Source organism: Pelodiscus sinensis, chromosome 4 (genome assembly GCF_049634645.1).
Source record: "Pelodiscus sinensis isolate JC-2024 chromosome 4, ASM4963464v1, whole genome shotgun sequence".
Taxonomy (NCBI): Eukaryota; Metazoa; Chordata; order Testudines; family Trionychidae; genus Pelodiscus; species Pelodiscus sinensis.
Genome location: NC_134714.1, coordinates 21250293 through 21267437, shown reverse-complemented (window position 1 = coordinate 21267437; position 17145 = coordinate 21250293). Strand labels below are relative to the sequence as shown.

General features: G+C 47.6%; 1 protein-coding gene and 1 long non-coding RNA gene across 9 annotated transcripts in view; one reads left to right on the top strand and one right to left on the bottom strand.

The window, feature by feature from the left end:
• CDC42BPB (CDC42 binding protein kinase beta) overlaps positions 1-7461 on the bottom strand; it is a 138444-nt gene extending 130983 nt beyond the window's left edge. For 5 of the 8 annotated variants that reach the window (XR_012903286.1, XR_012903287.1, XM_075926512.1 and 2 more), the window contains exon 1: positions 6768-7461. Coding sequence is in view for 6 of the 8 variants with exons in the window: in XM_075926512.1 (XP_075782627.1) it covers positions 6768-6945 (178 nt within the window). In the remaining 2 variants the exon portion in view is untranslated. The remainder of the gene's footprint in view (positions 1-6767) is intronic. The other 3 variants (XM_006119972.4, XM_075926516.1, XM_075926515.1) reach the window with 2 other exon arrangements.
• A 45-nt stretch (positions 7462-7506) lies between these two features.
• LOC142829073 (uncharacterized) lies at positions 7507-15744 on the top strand. The gene is made up of 2 exons (XR_012903288.1): positions 7507-7938; positions 14785-15744. It is a non-coding gene; the product is annotated as an uncharacterized LOC142829073 (long non-coding RNA).
• The last annotated feature ends 1401 nt before the right edge of the window (positions 15745-17145 follow it).

Here is a 17145-nt window from a genome sequence, read left to right as displayed (position 1 = left end):
CAGGGTGGTCCAACCTGTACTTGCAACTAGTAATGGTAACACAGTCTCCTTGCCAAGAAAACAAGTGCCACTGCTTCTTAACATATGGTTATGGATCACTTATGAAGCAAAAAAAGTTAACTAATTCAATTTCTCCTCATTCAGAAGCATCAAGTTCAAGTCATAAGTTTGTCAATATTTATACTCACCATATAAAAAGGAATACCTATAAAAAACATGATGCCTGAAAAATACATTATATGACTTATACTTACATATATCCAACTCAAAATATTCAATTTCAGAAGTATGGACTACTTTATCTGCAAGGAAAAAAATTGATTTTCTGTTTCATGCACATTTATTCGAAATGTGAGAGATCAGGAGAGCACTCTATTGTAAAAAACACTTTGTTGATAGCTCACATACACAACACTAACATCATAGAACACTAGAACTGGAAGGGACCTCAAGAGGTTATTGAGTCCAGTCCCGTGCCTCAGAGCAGGACCAATCACTGTCTAGAGATCATCATGCTTTGTACTTAATACACTATCTGAAATGGTATTACAGTGACATACTGCCAGGCTATTCTGGAGTGGCCCTATGAAAATTTTTCAAGAAAAATGACCAAAAGGTCTTGTGTTTTCCTGATGGGGAAATTTTAAAATGTAAAAAACATTTTCAGAATGAGAAAAATATTTCCCACCCAGCAATAGATATGAGTGACATGATATCTTGTCAGTTTCATTGCTAGTTTTGTGTTGCAATACATCTTTTTCACCCTTGCCAGTTGGCACTGGATGCACATATCAAATGCTACATACAGAGTAACAAACCTCTTGGTTGGGCCTCATCCACACAGAAGTTGGAATTTCCGAATGCAATAGGTGAGTGTGGAGCGAGGAGGGTCAAGAGACATGCAAATAAGGAAGACAGACTGATGTGACGAGTTAGAAGAGAGCACTACAATATAATGGAAGGATGTTAAATTTCAATTAATCAGCTAATGGAATAGTCGATGGAATTTTCTCTATCCTGCTGCCTTTAAAATGTACTAGAGACTCCAGTGGCTCCTGTACATTTCAAAAGGAGAGACCCAGCAGGTTCACTGCCTTTCTCCCTTTGAAAAGTACAGGAGCTCATATATATTTCAAAAGGAGAGATGCAGGGCCCAGGGCATCCAGGAAAGCAGAGCAGGTGTCATGACCTTGAACTGGGCTCTGTATCTTTGGGGCTACCCCATCCAGCCAGGGCATGCAGCTCTCAAGAGCTATGGCGGTTTACACCCCTCCTTCCTGCTATAGGTTCTGCTCCCTGCTCTGGGAGAGGGCGGGGCTTGCACTGCTCTGCAGATCCGGGGTGGGGCGGCCGGTTATAGGCTGATGCCGCCTCCATGAGGTGCCAGGGTTTAGAGTTGGACATAAATTAATATTTTACTTAGTTTATCAAATTTCATTTTAAATAAACATGATAAAGTTAAAACACTTAATCTGTTTAATAATTTAAATTAAACAGTTCTCCCTAGCTGCAGCTGGTTCAGAAAACATGGTCACCGTTCCCAGCCTACCACTGTCCCCTCCCCCTCTAGGCAAACATTTCCATAAATAGAAGTGAATAAGTTAAATCTTGGCAAGCCACTTCTGAAAGGTTGCAGCCCCTGACTTATAAATCATGACTGTTAAGGAAAAAGTGAATAAAGAAAAGTTATTTACTTGTTCCCATAACATAAGAACTAGGGGTCACCAAATGAAATTAATAGGTAGCAGGTTTTAAACAAACATAAGGAAGTACTCTTCACACAGCTAACAGTCGGTCTGTGGAACTCATGGCCAGAGGAGGTTGTGAAGACTAGGACTTTAACAGGGTTCAAGAAAAAACTAGATAAATTCATAGAGATTAGGTCCATCAATGGCCAGGAAGGGTAGGAATGGTGTCCCTCTGTCAGAGGCCAGGAATGGGTGACAAGAGAGGGATTACTTGATGAGTCCCTCTTCTGTTCACTCCCGCTGGGGCACCTGGCATTGGCCGCGGTCAAAAGACAGAATATTGGGCTAGATGGACCTTTGGTCTGACCAAGTATGGCTGTTCTTCTATGCATGTGCATATACAGTTAGCTAAGATGTGCACACAGTTGAGGTGAGGGCGCACAACTTATGAGAATCTTGACCTAGGTCATCCAAGGTAACTAGTGATTTCAGAGACCTGCAGAGGTTCAGCAGGCTCAGCCCAGCTAGAGCAACCCAGCGCATCAGGCTCACCCCAAAGAGCAGGCTGCTCTAGCCCAACGGCAGGCTACTCCAGCCTGTCAGGCCTCCCATCCACAGGATCCTGGTTAAAGGGTTAAGCAGTTCAACATAATGTTTAACTGGTAAACTGATTAAACAGGATTTTACATCTCTACTAAGACGACTATGTACTCTCCATCACTGAAGACTTTTAAGAGTAGGTTGGACAAACATCTATCAGGGATGGTCTACATCAACAGTGGGCAACCTGTGGTCCAAGTGCTGCAAATGGCCCATTGGGGTTCTATATGTGGCCGAGGAGACTTTGTTTACTGCTGTCCACTATTCAGCTGGTCTCCATATGCATATTTTCCCCCCCACTTAGCATACTAAACTGGCACACTTAAAATCAGGGCACATAAAGTGAGGGGCACGCTGATTACACACCACACTAACTGAGTGCCATGTGCTCCTTCGGCATTTAAAGCACTACTGTGGTACAGTAGAATCATTCAAATTCTATGTACGTAAGCACAATTAGCAAAACTACCGTATCCCGGGAGACGATTTTCATTACAATCTAGCAGCCCACTCATGCAGACTGTTCACTGGCCTAGGTTGCCTATTGCCAGTCTAGATTAGGGACATGAATGGTTAACTGGTAAGCCTCACTCTTAATGGTGAACCAGTAGGGGCTAGAGAAGTTCCCCGCCTGCATGGGGTCTGCTCCAGCCCTACGGAGCCTGTTGCAGGCAGAAGCTGCTCCAGCCAGCCAGCCGGAGCAGCCCCTGTTCGGGGCAGGCCCAGCACTGTACTATAAAGTAAGAGGAGACTTGAAATTGCTGATGCTGATGGCTGTTGGAGAAGAGTGTTCCCTATGATCAGAGCAAGGGGACTGGTAATAAGGACTTCTAGATTCTATTCCTGGCTGTGGGAAAGAAGTGTTGTCTAGTGGCACATGGCTTAGGAAATATCAGCAAGAATGCTGACATCTGGCATTCTTTCTAATTGTATGAGACTTGGGTATGTATTATTAAGAACTTGACTTCTATTCCCAGCAAGGACATTCTCAAATAAGATGACATTGTGCAAACTGTGTGATGGATACTTTCCTACCTTCAAAGGGAGCAGGGAAGGAAATTAGGCTTTTTTCAATAAGTGACAAAAGTGAACATCTGAAAGACGAAGAAAAAAAGGTCTGAACTGGAAGCAAGGAACAGAGTTCTGCTCATCTTCCCCTACTAAAAGTCTCTTGATGAAACCTCTAAGCTCTCTCTTCCCTACTGCAGACTAAGAGCTTGAAATACTATTCTTGAGTACTCTGCCACAGGAAAATTAGACTGTCCTGAATCAAGGCAGCAGCCTCTTGGCTCAATTCCAACGGGACTGAAGCCACGAGGAAGATGACCACCCCCTACATTCTAATAGTCAGGAAGCAGTGAGGAGATGGAGCAGAGGCTTTTACCATAACCAGGAAGCAGCAGAGTTCCAAGGAGAGAGAAGCTCTAAGCTCCAGTGTTAGGAGCTCAGCAGTTTCTGTAAAGCACTGCAATTCTGAGATATTCACACACAGAGCCCTGCAAATCCAGGACTCATTTTTGTAGATACCAATGCAGATGAAGATACAAGTTTTGTATCCGTGCAAGGCTCTACCCATACACTATAAGGAGCTGTGGACAGCTGGATGGTATATACAGTAAGGATGTTAAGTATCGGGTAATTGGTTTTTGCATCAACTATTTGATTAGTTGATAGGGCACCTCTGCCTTTGAAGGGACTCTCCTGCTGACTCCAGGCTCCGTGCAGCGCTGCTGCTTTGAAACGCCACGAGGAGCCCCACGGAGCAGCTCCTCACGGAGTGCCACACGGAGCAGCTGACCCCCGGGCTCCCTGTAGCACTGCTGTTTTGAAGTACCCTCCTTTTCTCCCTCCCCCCTTGCTGCATCTATCTGACAGAGGCAGCGGTGAAGGGGAAGTGACTAGCTGACTAGTCCTTCACATCCCTAGTATACAGGATAATTCACGTTTTTCTACTGCCCCACGAACATGAGATACCTTGTGTTAGGCTTAGGAAAGGTAACTCCCCTCAGCCTCACCTCAAACTTCCTCTGCTTCCTCCATATCCTTACAAACAATAGGAAATATTGAAAAGAATCTTGCCTGTCAGTCCATGTCCAAAGCCTTCTTCACTTGTTAAATCAAGAATCTATGAACATCCATGAACAAATTTCCCTTAGAAGTGGCTAAGTTTAGGTTTTAGGTGATATCCCCCAAAGAAATGACAGCTAGAGGTCCCCTCTTACACCACATATTTCCTTTGACAGTGTAAAACTTCAAGTTGTCAGAAGGAAGTTCCTTCTGCCTCCAACTGACAAGGATACACATTGATCTCTCTCAAAGCATAATAAAAATCCTAACTACAACTTCATGCTTCCTGTACATACATTCAACTTGTGCACATCAGCCTCGAATATTTACTAATACGGAAGTAATTGAGATTTTGCATTCTACCACAAGGAAGATTTGAGTGTTATGCATTTTGTTTCTTTATTAGTTGGCGGCAGAAGCAAACTATTTATGATGAGGAATCCATCAGTGGAAATATGCTGTGAGGGTTTTAGAGTACATATAAAAGGTGTCCCATAGTTGGCATTTCTTTGCTTTTTAGGGTTTGCACTGCTGGGGATGGAGAACACATTAATCAACTTGAATTGCTTTTAAGGGTTTTTTTTATATACACAATATAAATGTACAGGACTACATTTTTAGACCATTTTCCTTTCCATCAAATTATTTTGATTATAAACTTTTATCCGTATCCATAAATCCTGTTATGTTAGATGGTAGCTTGCATGCATTATTAAACAGCTACTTTGCTACATTAAGACGACCTAAAGTTATTGATTTGATAGTACCAGGACAGCAGTATATTTATTGCATTATTGTTGTTATATGTTGCTTCAAGCCAGAAAGCTTTTCATATTTAGTGAATATGTCAAATTGCTTCTCCTATTCTTGCACAAGTAGAAACAGAATAAATATTCTGTCATAAACACACTGGATGACAATGTGGTGGTGGTCCAATAAGGGATGAGACCACCAAAGAACTGTAGAGAAAGTACCTTATCCTCCAGAAATCTGCCCTAATCTTGCCTTCTCAATATCAGGACAAAGCTATAAACATATGATTGTAAGAGACTATATGGTAACTTATGAACAAGTAAATTCTCAAAGTGAAATCATACAGCATTTGTTACAAGGATATGGAAAAAGAATCCACTCTGCAGATGAAATACAAAAAGCTCCACTACAAAACAAATGCACCAATAGCTGTAGACTTACAATGCAGATGTGAGAAATTGTTAATTATTCAGTTGACAATCACATTATTGACATCAATAGATAACTTCAGAAATGGAATCCCCCTTAGGTTGCTAGCATGTAACAAAGAGTGGTGGTCCCCACAGAAATTAAGAACCAGCTATTCTGATATTTTAAAGCACTAATCTAATACTAAGGCATTTGGTATTTATTAAGATAAAGATGTAGACTTCCTTATAGCCCCACCCAAGGAAATCCTTTTAGATAGGGTGTTTCTTTACCAATCTAATTCATATGCGTGTGACACACAGGATAATGCAATGTGCCCAAGATCTTATAAGCCTTACCTCCCCCACAGCTTTTTATGCCACAAAGAAAATTAGTCACCTTCACCAATCATATTTATTTAAACAACCTAAACTGGTCAGCTATCATCACCAATTTAACATAAACCAGGGAGTAGAGCCAATCCAGTCTAATAGTATTACCAAACCACTACCTATAAATAAAATTCATAACAAAGATACACCTTTACAAGAAAAAAAAATTATCCTGTGCCACCACCCGTGCCTTTTCTTGTGGGTTTTCAGCAGTCAGGTTGATTAATACCATGGAACACAAATAATGAAACTTATCACATGGATTATCTGGAATTGCCTCTTTCCTTCAAAGGTACACTCAGATTAAAGCATGCACTCTAAATGTGAAGTACCCTCCTCACAAGCCCCCCTTCCTCTTTTAACCGATTATAACAAATCTGTCACACACAGGACACAAAGCCTTGCTAAAGAAGCAGAATTTCCTGGCCTGTCCCTGCTGCCCCCACCCCATCCGTTCCAGGTAGGCACCGGATTAGCCTGACATTTCAGGCTAAGCCAGGCAGGGTTTCAGGCCAAGGGCACTCTAGGGCCACTCCTTTTACTCGCAGCCAGGCGGCTCTTTTGGAAAGGGAGGCGGCGGTTACCGGGTTTCAAGGGTCACATCCTGGCAGCTAGGGTGTTACCAAGGGATGCGTCATACCCAATGGGCGGCATCTCCCCTTCATGCAAAGCATGGGCTTTAAACCTGGGGGGAGAGGGAGAAATGACGAGCTGGCGCTGCTCCTTTTCCCCAACCCAGCTCTCACTAGCCCAGAGCTGCTCCCAGCTCCAGGGGTATCCTCTCCGTCGTGCCGGGAGATGTCCGAACCGCGACCCCCGGGAATCGCCCGCCCGCCCGCCCTCCCCTGACAGGCCTCACCCCACTCGAGGAAGTCGGAGACATATCGGTCCCTGCGGAGCGGCGAGTCGCGGCTGCACTCGGTGTAGAGCCCGACCAGCAGGTCCAGCAGGGTCTCCACGCTCAGCGCGCTCTCGTTGCGCCGCGGCCCGTCCAGCAGCAGCTGCTCCAGCTTCTTCAGCCGCACCTTGGCCGACATGGTGCCGCCGGGCGGAGCCGGGGAACACCGGCCCAAACAGGGGGACGGGGACGCACAGAGGCCCCAGACGACGACGCTTCAGCGTCCCCGCAGCAACGGCAGCACCATCCGCTCCGCGGCGCTCGGCTCGGCAGCCCGGGCCCGGCAGCGGCGGGGTCTCCTCCTCCCCCTCACGCCGACATTTTGGGAGGCCCGCCGGGGGCTGGGCAGCTGTTTCCACGGGCTCTGCCCCAGGCCCGGCTGGTCCATTGACCGGTCCGCCCGGACCCGGCCTCCTGCGCCCGCCTGGCCGCCGCGCTCAGCTTCTCTCAGGGCCGCAGAGTCCGGTACGGGGATCCGCCGCGGTTGCTCCTCCTGATGGGACCGGAGGCTTCAGGTAACCCGGGGCCGCGACTCCTCAGCTGCAGCGAACACGGCTCTGTCCAGAGGAAGCACCGAGCGGCCCCAGCCGGGACCCAGAGCTACGCCCACCACGCTAGCGTACGGACGGACGTGTGAGGCGGGGCGAAGCTGTCCCGAGGAGTATTGGGAAAAGTTGTTTGCCGTAGAGGTAGGGCCGCTCTCAAGTGTCTTTGGAATGACCTCCGCAGATTCGTCATTCCTGGGCAGAGGCGAACCGATTAGTTTCAGTAAATTCGTTCCCTGGTAACGGGGGAGGAGGAGAAGGCTTTGCTTTCTCCTCAGCAGATTCGCATCGACTCCCTGGCTTCCGTTAGGCAAATGGCGGCAGATGTTGTCGGGGGTTCAGGCCGTGCCGGCGGCTGAGGTAACCCCAGCGCAGGTGTGGGACCCCGGCCGCCCAGCGAAGACAAGGCTGGCATCAGCCGCACGTGTCCCACCCCCGTCAGACCCCACAGCGATCGTCATCCCCTCCCCCCCGCAATAGGAGAGTGAGCGGCCGGGGCTGGCGCCTCGGGGTCCCAGGGACGCTCAGCCCGCCCCGCCTGGGCGCGTCCGGCTTCGCCTTCAGCCTGCGCGGAGGCCCGGCTTAGGGTGAGAGCGTGCGGAGCGGGAGCGTGGCTGACAGGCAGTGCAAGAGCCGTGTCCCCACGGACCCTTCCGCCGCAGGGAGCACGCAGGGCAAGTGCCGGCTCCCGGGACCACCGCGGCTCCAGAGCCGGCTCGCTCTGCTGTCGTTTGCAAGGCATCTGAGGGTTCCCCACCTCCAAGCACCGACCGAGCTTTAGCGATCATAGCAGTGGAGGGAGGGAGGGATGGGTGTTACACTGTGATGAAAGCTAATATAACTGGTAATACCACAGGTTGTCAACAACAAAAGAGGATTTTGTTTAACCCAGAACAAATGGAACTGGATTCCATCTACCTACAAAAACATTAAAATAATATAAGGGTTGGACTATTTATATACACCAACACCCTATAGCTTGCTATTAAGTGTACTTAACGACATATCTCTTTCTAAATGAAGAATATCTCTAGCTATCCCAATCTGCCCAAGCAATTTTTGTTCTAGTTCAAAGCTTTCCTTTCCCCAAATATCTCACTGGGCATTTTCTAATAGCCAAGTCAATCTCTGAGCCTCACTAAGATGGGAGGAGCTACCTCCCCTCCATAGAAAAATGACAGTGAACACAACATAAATCATGTCCTGAGACAGCAAGGAATGCCTTTGCCATATTTATATTAGTATTCCATACCTACAACTGCCAGCTTTTGCGGGCCTGATGCAACATTGGACATTTGGAACTCAACTCTCTGAGCCACAGCCATTGTGAATAATGCAAGAAGGTCCCTGGTAAGAAGTCATTGTCTCTGGCAACTGTGGCCACTTTTAGCCATGGAACCCAACATAGGGCTAGGATTTGAGTTCAGGGACTGTGGCTCTCAATAGTCAAATAGAATAGAGCACTAAGTGGTGGTGTTGACACGAATTTGGGACTGTAGGGGGCATTGAATAAAGCAGTCAGAGTGTTTACATCATTTTTATTACATTACAAGCACATTCTGGGAGTTGTCAGCTCTGAGAATTACAGCTGTTTGGGCCCAGCTGCAGAATTGGGAGCTTTCAATTCCATGGGATGTGGTCACACAGAGCCTGAATTAGATTTGCATGCTAGGTCATGAGCCATGAGGTCACAAGCCCTCCTATCAGGACCAAATGAATCACTGCATGCTGAAAGTTGCCATCCCAGGGAACAAGGCCACTCAGACCCACATGTCTCAGTTTCCAAGCATTGCATACAGGAAGCTGTTATTTCTAGGTTGGGGCTGTACAGAACCAGATGCCCCCCCCCCCCGTATGTTAGTGCTGTAGAAGCCAGAGCTGTTCAGGTTCAGAGGTAACAAGTTTGCAGCTGTCTCTGAGGGCTATGCTGCTTCATGCTGGATAGAGTTGCATGCTCTGATATGTTAACCATATGGATCCAGGCAGTTGGAGCTGACCAGATGTAGGAAGGCTACAGATAAGGATGATGTCATGGTAGATGTCTACAAAAGATCTAACCAAGAAGAAGAAGTGAATGAGGCTTTTTTTAAGCAATTAACAAAGTCATCCAAAACACAGGGTGTGGTGTTGATGGAGGACTTTACCTAGTCAGACACCTGTTAGGAAAATAATACAGTAGGGCACATATCATCCAAATAGGTCTTGGAATCCATTGGCAATCATTTTATTACAGAAAGTGGAGAAAGCAAGTAGGGGAAAGGCTACTTTAGATTTGATTCTGACAGATAGGAAGGACCTATTTGAGAATTTAATAAGAGGTAAAAGTGATCATAACTGGCATAACTGAGGTGCATATCTGGCTGGATAACCGTACTCAGAGAGTAGTTATTAATGGTTCACAATCCTGCTGGAAAGGTATAACAAGTGGGGTTCTGCAGGGATCTGTTTTGGGACCGGCTCTGTTCAACATCTTCATCAACTATTTAAATATTGGCATAGAAAATACGCTTATTAAGTTTGCAGATGATACCAAGCTGGGAGGGGTTGCGACTGCTCTGGAGGATAGGGTCATAATTCAAAATGATCTGGACAAATTGGAGAAATGGTCTGAGGTAAACAGGATGAAGTTTAATAAAGACAAATGTAAAGTGCTCCACTTAGGAAGGAACAATCAGTTTCACACATACAAAATGGGAAGCGACTGTCTAGGAAGGAATATGGCAGAAAAGGATCTAGGGGTTATAGTGGACCACAAGCTGAATATTAGTCAGCAGTATGATGCTGTTGCAAAAAAAGCAAACATGATTCTGAGATGCATTAACAGGTGTGTTGTGAGCAAGACAAGAAAAGTCATTCTTCCTCTCTGCTGTGCGCTGGTTAGGCCTCAATTGGAGTATTGTGTCCAGTTCTGGGCACCTGTTAGCCGATGGTCAGGGCAGTGCATGTGTGTGTGTTACATCTGAGTCTTCAACTGCTGAGACACAAGGCCCTGTCGCAGTGGGCAGTCTAGGTGAGACTGACGGGAGCCCCGAGGAGTTTAATGTCTGGGTCTTTACCACTAGGATCGGGATCCCTTCGTGACGGGCAGCCAACAAACGCCCCAGAGTTTACAGGGAGAGCCTATTACACCTCAGATTTTGACTGCTAGGATACACGATCCCTTCGCAGCAGGCAACCTGGGGAGGCTGAGAGATGCCCCAATGGATCTGTCCCCTGGAAGCGACATGATCCAACGCTCAAGCTCTCCCTATATCTGTCCCTTATGACTGGCTGGAGTTCTTTTTAAAATTGTGCTTGGTTCTGTTACAGCAACTGAAGGAGTCAGGTCACAGCTTAAACAGTTACTATTTTATTGTTACAGGGTAAACTTAGCTGTTAAATACTACTACTGTGTTACAGATAACACAGCCACTACAAAGGACAGGACAGAAATTACACTAATAAGTCACTTACAGGTACCATGAAGCCCTTTTGGTTCTCTGAGCTCTTATTAAATGCATGCAAAATAGACACCCAGCAGGTATATATTTTCACCCCTGCGTTCCAGACTTGGCGTGGCCAGCATCTTTCTCTCAATCCCTAGGGAAGAAGTAGGGCGAGGTTGGGCGGCCCACAGACCTCGGGAGTCAATCAATACCTGCCAGCAGATGTAGATGATTGGAGCTCAAATGGGGTGGGCTACTAAACCCCTCTTTATACCCCTTGGGTCACGTAGGCTTCTTCCTGGTCTCAAGTGGCCAATTAGGAAAAATGGCTTTGAACGTCAAGTTTCCCACGAAGGGTGCAAAGCATAATTCACACCTGGGAAAATGCAGACAGTGGGCACCTCTGGTATATGATGGGCGAAGATTCCTCTCCTGGGACAGTGCAGGCGTGTCAATTACTGGTACTAGCCATCAGGGCGGCGGGAGGCCCCGGGTCGTCAGCTAGCCCATTTACTGTCTAGTTTCTGTTTATGGTAGAGTCAGGGACAGGCAGCACACCTGCGTTCCCAGGGCATCAAAGGCTAACTGCCTTTCTCTTGCTCTCTGGCGTGGGGGGGGGGGGAATAAGATGGGGTTCATGTCTAGCTACAGCACCGCATTTCAAGAAAGGTGGAGAAATTGGAGTGGGTCCAGAGAAGAGCAATAAGAATGATTAAAGGTCTAGAGAACATGACCTATGAAGGAAGGCTGGAAGAATTGGGTTTGTTTAGTTTAGAAAAGAGAAGACTGAGAGGGGACATGATAGCTGTTTTCAGGTATCTAAAAGGGTGCCATAAGGAGGAGGGAGAAAACTTGTTCATCTTGGCCTCTGAGGATAGAACAAGAAGCAATGGGCTTAAACTGCAGCAAGGGAGGTTTAGGTTGGACATTAGGAAAAAGTTCCTAACTGTCAGGGTAGTTAAACACTGGAATAAATTGCCCAGGGAGGTTGTGGAATCCCCATCTCTGGAGATATTTAAGAGTAGGTTAGAGAAATGTCTATGAGGGATGGTCTAGACAGTATTTGGTCCTGCCATGGGGGCAGGGGACTGGACTTGATGACCTCTTGAGGTCCCTTCCAGTCCTAGTATTCTATGATTCTATAAAATGCTAGAGCTCATGATACAAGGAATGGTAGAAGAGAAAACATCAATGGACTTCAAGAAGGCAAACCATAGCATATCCTGAGAACTGGAGGTAAAATTCTGTGGGAAGCTAGTCTAAATATGAAAAAAAAGCTCAGGAGAGTTGGCAGTTTTTTAAAAGAACATTAAGGGCCTAACAGCAATCTATCCCATACATAGGAAAGATAGGAGGTATGGTAAGAGACTACCTGGATTAGTCAGAAGATCTGCAATGACCTCAAACTCAAAAGAAACATACAAAAAATGGAAACTAGGTCAAACTGCAAAAGATGAATCTAAAAATACCCACAAACATGTAGGGACAAAATAAGAAAGACCACGTCAAAAAGGACAAATACATTAGAAGCAAGAGGAAGACCAAGTACAAGGTAGACCCATTACTTAATGAGGAAGGAACACTGCAATGGCAAATGCCTTTCTTCTTTTCAGCAAAAACATTGGCAGTGATTGGGTAACTAACATAGTAAATATCAACATAAACTAGGTAGAACTGAAGGCTAAGAACAAGTTAAAAATTAGGGATGTAAAAACTGCCCAGAATAGTTAACTGGTTAAATGCTTTGTTTAACTGGTTAACCACTGGCTGCAGGCTGTAAGGGCTGCTCTGTCCCAAGCTCTCCACAGCTCTGTCAGCTGGGCATCGTGGGGGGACTCCAGTTAGTCAGTAAGCATGCCAGTAAGGCATATGCTTACTGGTTAGCTTTTAACATCCCTACTAAAAACTACTTAGACAAGTGACATGTTTTCAGGTCATCAGAGCTTGATGAAATATGTCCTAGAATATGTAAGGAACTAGCTGAAAGTGGTCTCTGAGAACTTGTGGCAGACAGGAGAGATACCTGAGAGAGGACTGGAAAAGGACAAATATAGTACCTATATGTAAAAAGGGAAAACTAGTCAGCTTAACTTCGGTATCTGGAACGATAATGAAGCAAATAATGAATTTGTAAACACCTAGAAGAAAATAAGCTGATGGGTAACAGTCAGCATGGATTTGTCAAGAACAAATCATATCAACCCAATCTAATATTCTTATTTGACAAAGTAACTAGTAGGGATGTTAAATTTAGATTAATCAACTAATCAAATAGGAATTTCCATCAATTACTCAATTTAGTCAATAAGGGCGCCTCTGCCTTTGAAATGTAGCAAGAGTCCCACCGGCAGCAAGGGGAGAGAGGAAGTGACTAGTTAAGTCACTAGTCAACTATCTGATAAGCATATGCTTATTAGATAATCGATTAGTCACTTACATCCCTAGTAATTAGTCATATGGCTGGGGGTAGGGGAAAAGCAGCAGACGTGATATATCTTGACTTTAGTAAGGCTTTTGGTATGATCTCACTCAACCTTCTTGTAAACAAACTACCAAAATACAACTTAATGGAACTACTGTAAGGAGGTGCATAACTGGCTGGAAAAACACCCTTTTGTTAAAAAGAAAAGGGTGAAACTGTTTTCCTTAACCATTGAGAATAGGACAAATAATGTGCTTAATTTGGAGCAAGGTAGATTTTGGTTAGACATTAAGAAAAAGTCCTAACAATAAGGGTAGTTAAGCAGTGGAACAGTTTATCTAGTTTGAAATGTCTGTGTCTGGAGATTTTAAAGAACAGATTGGACAAAACACCAGTCAAGGAGAGTCTAGATAATAGTCATGTCTCAGTATAGGGGAGTGGACTAGATAACCTACTGAGATCCATTACAGTCCTACAGTTCTATGGTTTCATGACTCAAGAGCTAGAATCATAGCCACTCAGACCAAATGAAGTATTAGATGCTGGAGGCCTTTATCTCCAGGGATCATGGCCATTGGGGGTACATCTAAACTACACGCCTTTTTCGACAGAGGCTTTTTTGAAAGTATCTTTTGAAAAAGCCTATGTCAAAAAAGAGCGTCTAGATTGCATTACGCAGATCAAAAAAGTGATCCGCTTTTTTTGAAAAAGAGCATCCAAACTGCCGGACGCTCTTTCAAAAAAAGAAGGCACCCAGAAGTGCTTCTGGCAGGGCATGGGGGCAGCCTTTATTTACAGGTGCTGCTGCATGCTCTTTGCAGAGACACTTGCTTAAAGGGATCACTCTGGACTGCCGTTGCTCTGCTCCTGCTTCTGGCTTGCCTACCTCCTATAGGGAAAGCAAAGCTGCTGCAGTTCTTGCTCTGGTTGCCCTGCTTCCTCAGACACCACAGCAGTTTGTTTTCAGATTTGTTTTTGTGCTTTTCACTGTGTTTTTGGCCATAGAGCCTGAGCTGCCTTTGGGTAGGCGATGGCCCCACAGTGTGATGCTGGAAGTTCTGCTGCATCTTCATGAAACCATCATGATGTTTGTGGCAGAGCTGGGATTCAGAGCCCAGCTTTGAGCCCCTCACTCAGGCTGCAGCCCCACTGCCCTTGCTACCGAACTTATTCCTGGAGAGGTGAGTTTGGAGGCTGGACACCAGTTCAGACTGGTGGGACCGGTTTGTTATGGAGCTGTGGGACAATGACCAGTGGCTCCGAAACTTCTGGCTGCAGAAGTCCACCTTCCAGGAGCTCTGTGCCTGGCTTGCCCCTGCCCTGCAATGCCAGGACACCCACTTGCGGCCCGCCATCCCCCTGGAGAAGTGCATTGCTATTGCTCTGGGGAAGCTGGCCACCCCCGACAGCTACCGCTCCATGGGACATCAGTTTGGCGTGGGGAGGTCTACTGTCGGTGGGTATGCCGGGGGGTTGTCTGGGAGGGCTCTTAGGGTTTGGGAGAGGAGGGATGGGGGAGCACCTCTCAGCTCACACAACTCCTCTAATGTCCTGTTATGTGTGTTTGTATTTGTCCCTTTCTGCAGGTAGTGATGGCCATCAGCTCAGAGCTGCTTCACAGGACTGTCCACCTCAGAGACCTGGATCCCATCTTGGCCAGATTTGCGGGGCTGGGTTTTCCAAACTGCGGTGGAGCACTCAATGGGACTCACATCCCGATCTGTGCACCACCCCGTCGAGCAGCATAGTATATTAACAGAAAGGGCTACTTTTCGATGATGCTGCAGGCCCTGGTCGACCACCAGGGACAATTCACAGATATTTGTGTTGGGTGGTCAGGCCAGGCACACGATGCCCGCATATTCTGGAACTCATACCTGTACCGCAGGCAGCAGGCTGGGACATTCTTCCCGCAGCAAAACTATGCAGTCAGGGATGTGCAGATGCCTACGTGCATCATGGCCGATGCAGCGTACCCCCTTATGCTCTGGCTCATGAAGCCATTCATGGGACACCTGGATGCGAGCAGGAAACTGTTTAACTCCCAACTGAATCGGGCTCACTTCCAGATGGAGTGCGCCTTTGGCTGTCTGATGGGCAGATTTATATGCCCACTCACTCGGCTGGACATGGGGGAACACAACATCCCCGATGTGGTTGCTTCATGCTGTGTGCTGCACAGCCTAGTGGAGAGGAAAAGGGAGGCCTTCCTCCCAGCGTGGGGAACACAGGCTGATGTGGAGGGGAGGTACTTTGAGCAGCCCTGGACAGCTGCCATCCGGCAAACCCACCAGATGGCATTGTGCATTCGGGAAGCCCTGAGGGAGCAATTCTCCCAAGGAGACCGACGAGTTTTCCCAGGGCCTTCCAAATGTGGGATTTCCCCATGCCCCCGGTGCCTTCCTCCCCAAAACCCCTGCTGGCCCCACATTCACACACTGTATGCATTCACACTGAGAACAGAGACAGGTGTTTATTTCACTGTTGATTGTTTCAAAAACTATAAAACTCTTTTGTTCAGAAAAATAAATTGTCATCAAAGTTAAGTGCTTCCCTTACTGACTCTCACAGCTGGGAAGGGGGATGTCAACCTGGAATGGGGGAGGGTGGCTCAGGTCTGAGGGTGCTGCCTGGATGAAGAGCCCCTGGCACGTTGGCTGTGGAGGCCTTCTCAGAGACAGCCGCTCATGTGGGCTGGGACAGTAGGGGGCTGGGCAGGAAGTGGGGCTGTACCTGGGTCTGGGATGGCAGGGGGTGAGGGGGCAGCAGGGGATGAGGAGGGAGCAGGGGTTGGGGGGGGGGTGGGAGAGAGGGGGGAGTAGCTGGTGAGGGGGGGCAGGCTGATCAGGAGGAGCAGGACCAGGCACAGGACCGGGGAAGGCCATGGCCTCCCGCATAGCAGTGCAAATATCAGTGCACTGCTGGACTAACTTGTCCAGCAAGTGCCTGCGCCACTTTGCCTCTGCCTGCATCCTTTGGTTAAATGTGTCCTGCATCCCTTGCAGGACTGAGATGTGCTGGGACACCAGGTCCAAATATGTGTGCCAGTGCTGATGGGTTCCCTGCAGCCATCTGGGTGGCGCTCCCCTTTTGGTCAGCTGGTCTGGCTGTGGAAGACAAGAGGGACAAGTCATCAGTCTTGCATGCTCATGCTTTCCCTCAGATGGCATGCCCTCCTTCTCAGCAGTCAGTGCCTGTCCTAGGGTCAGGGGATGCTCATGTGGGTCTCAGTAAGGCATGCTGTGGCCTGGCCAGCAGCCACGGCCTCCCTGGAGCCAAGAAGGTGTGCAGGCCACCATCCTGCCCCCCCTCACACACACCTCATGGCCAAGCAGCACAGATAGGGTTCCCACAGGTTGCTGAGGCCTGAAGCTATGGAAATCCCAGCGTCCCCAACTCATGTCTGCACCTGGCATCACTGTCTGCAGGAGCAGGTGGTGCCTCACAGCCATGCAGGTGCAGGGGGGTAGGATGGCCCTCCCTGAGGTAGGCCATGTGTGTGCCCACCCCCAGGCTGTGATCAACATGACATGTCACAGCACTGCACCATCTATTTTGCTCCTGCCTCCCCTGCCCTGTGTGTGTTGGACCTTCACAGCACTCACCTGATGTTCCTTCCCCGGTGTCCGAATTGTCTGGGAGGCCTCCTGTGTCTGGGTGTCTGGCCCTGGGTCAGGGTCACTGTGCTCCTGCTGGTATCCTCCTCCTCCTCCTCTTGGAACTGCTGGTCTTCTGGGGTCTCACTGTGGAGTTGCAGCTGCTGCTGCACAGGGGTCTCCAACCCAGACTTCACAACCCTCTCAGGAGGCAGGGGTTCTCCTGCCTCCAGGATCTGGTCCAGATCCTCATAATAGGCACAATAGTGTGCTGTTTCCCCAGAGCAGGAGCTGCGCTCACAGGCCCTAACATACCCCTGCCGCAGCTCCTTCACCTTGGCTTTGACCTGG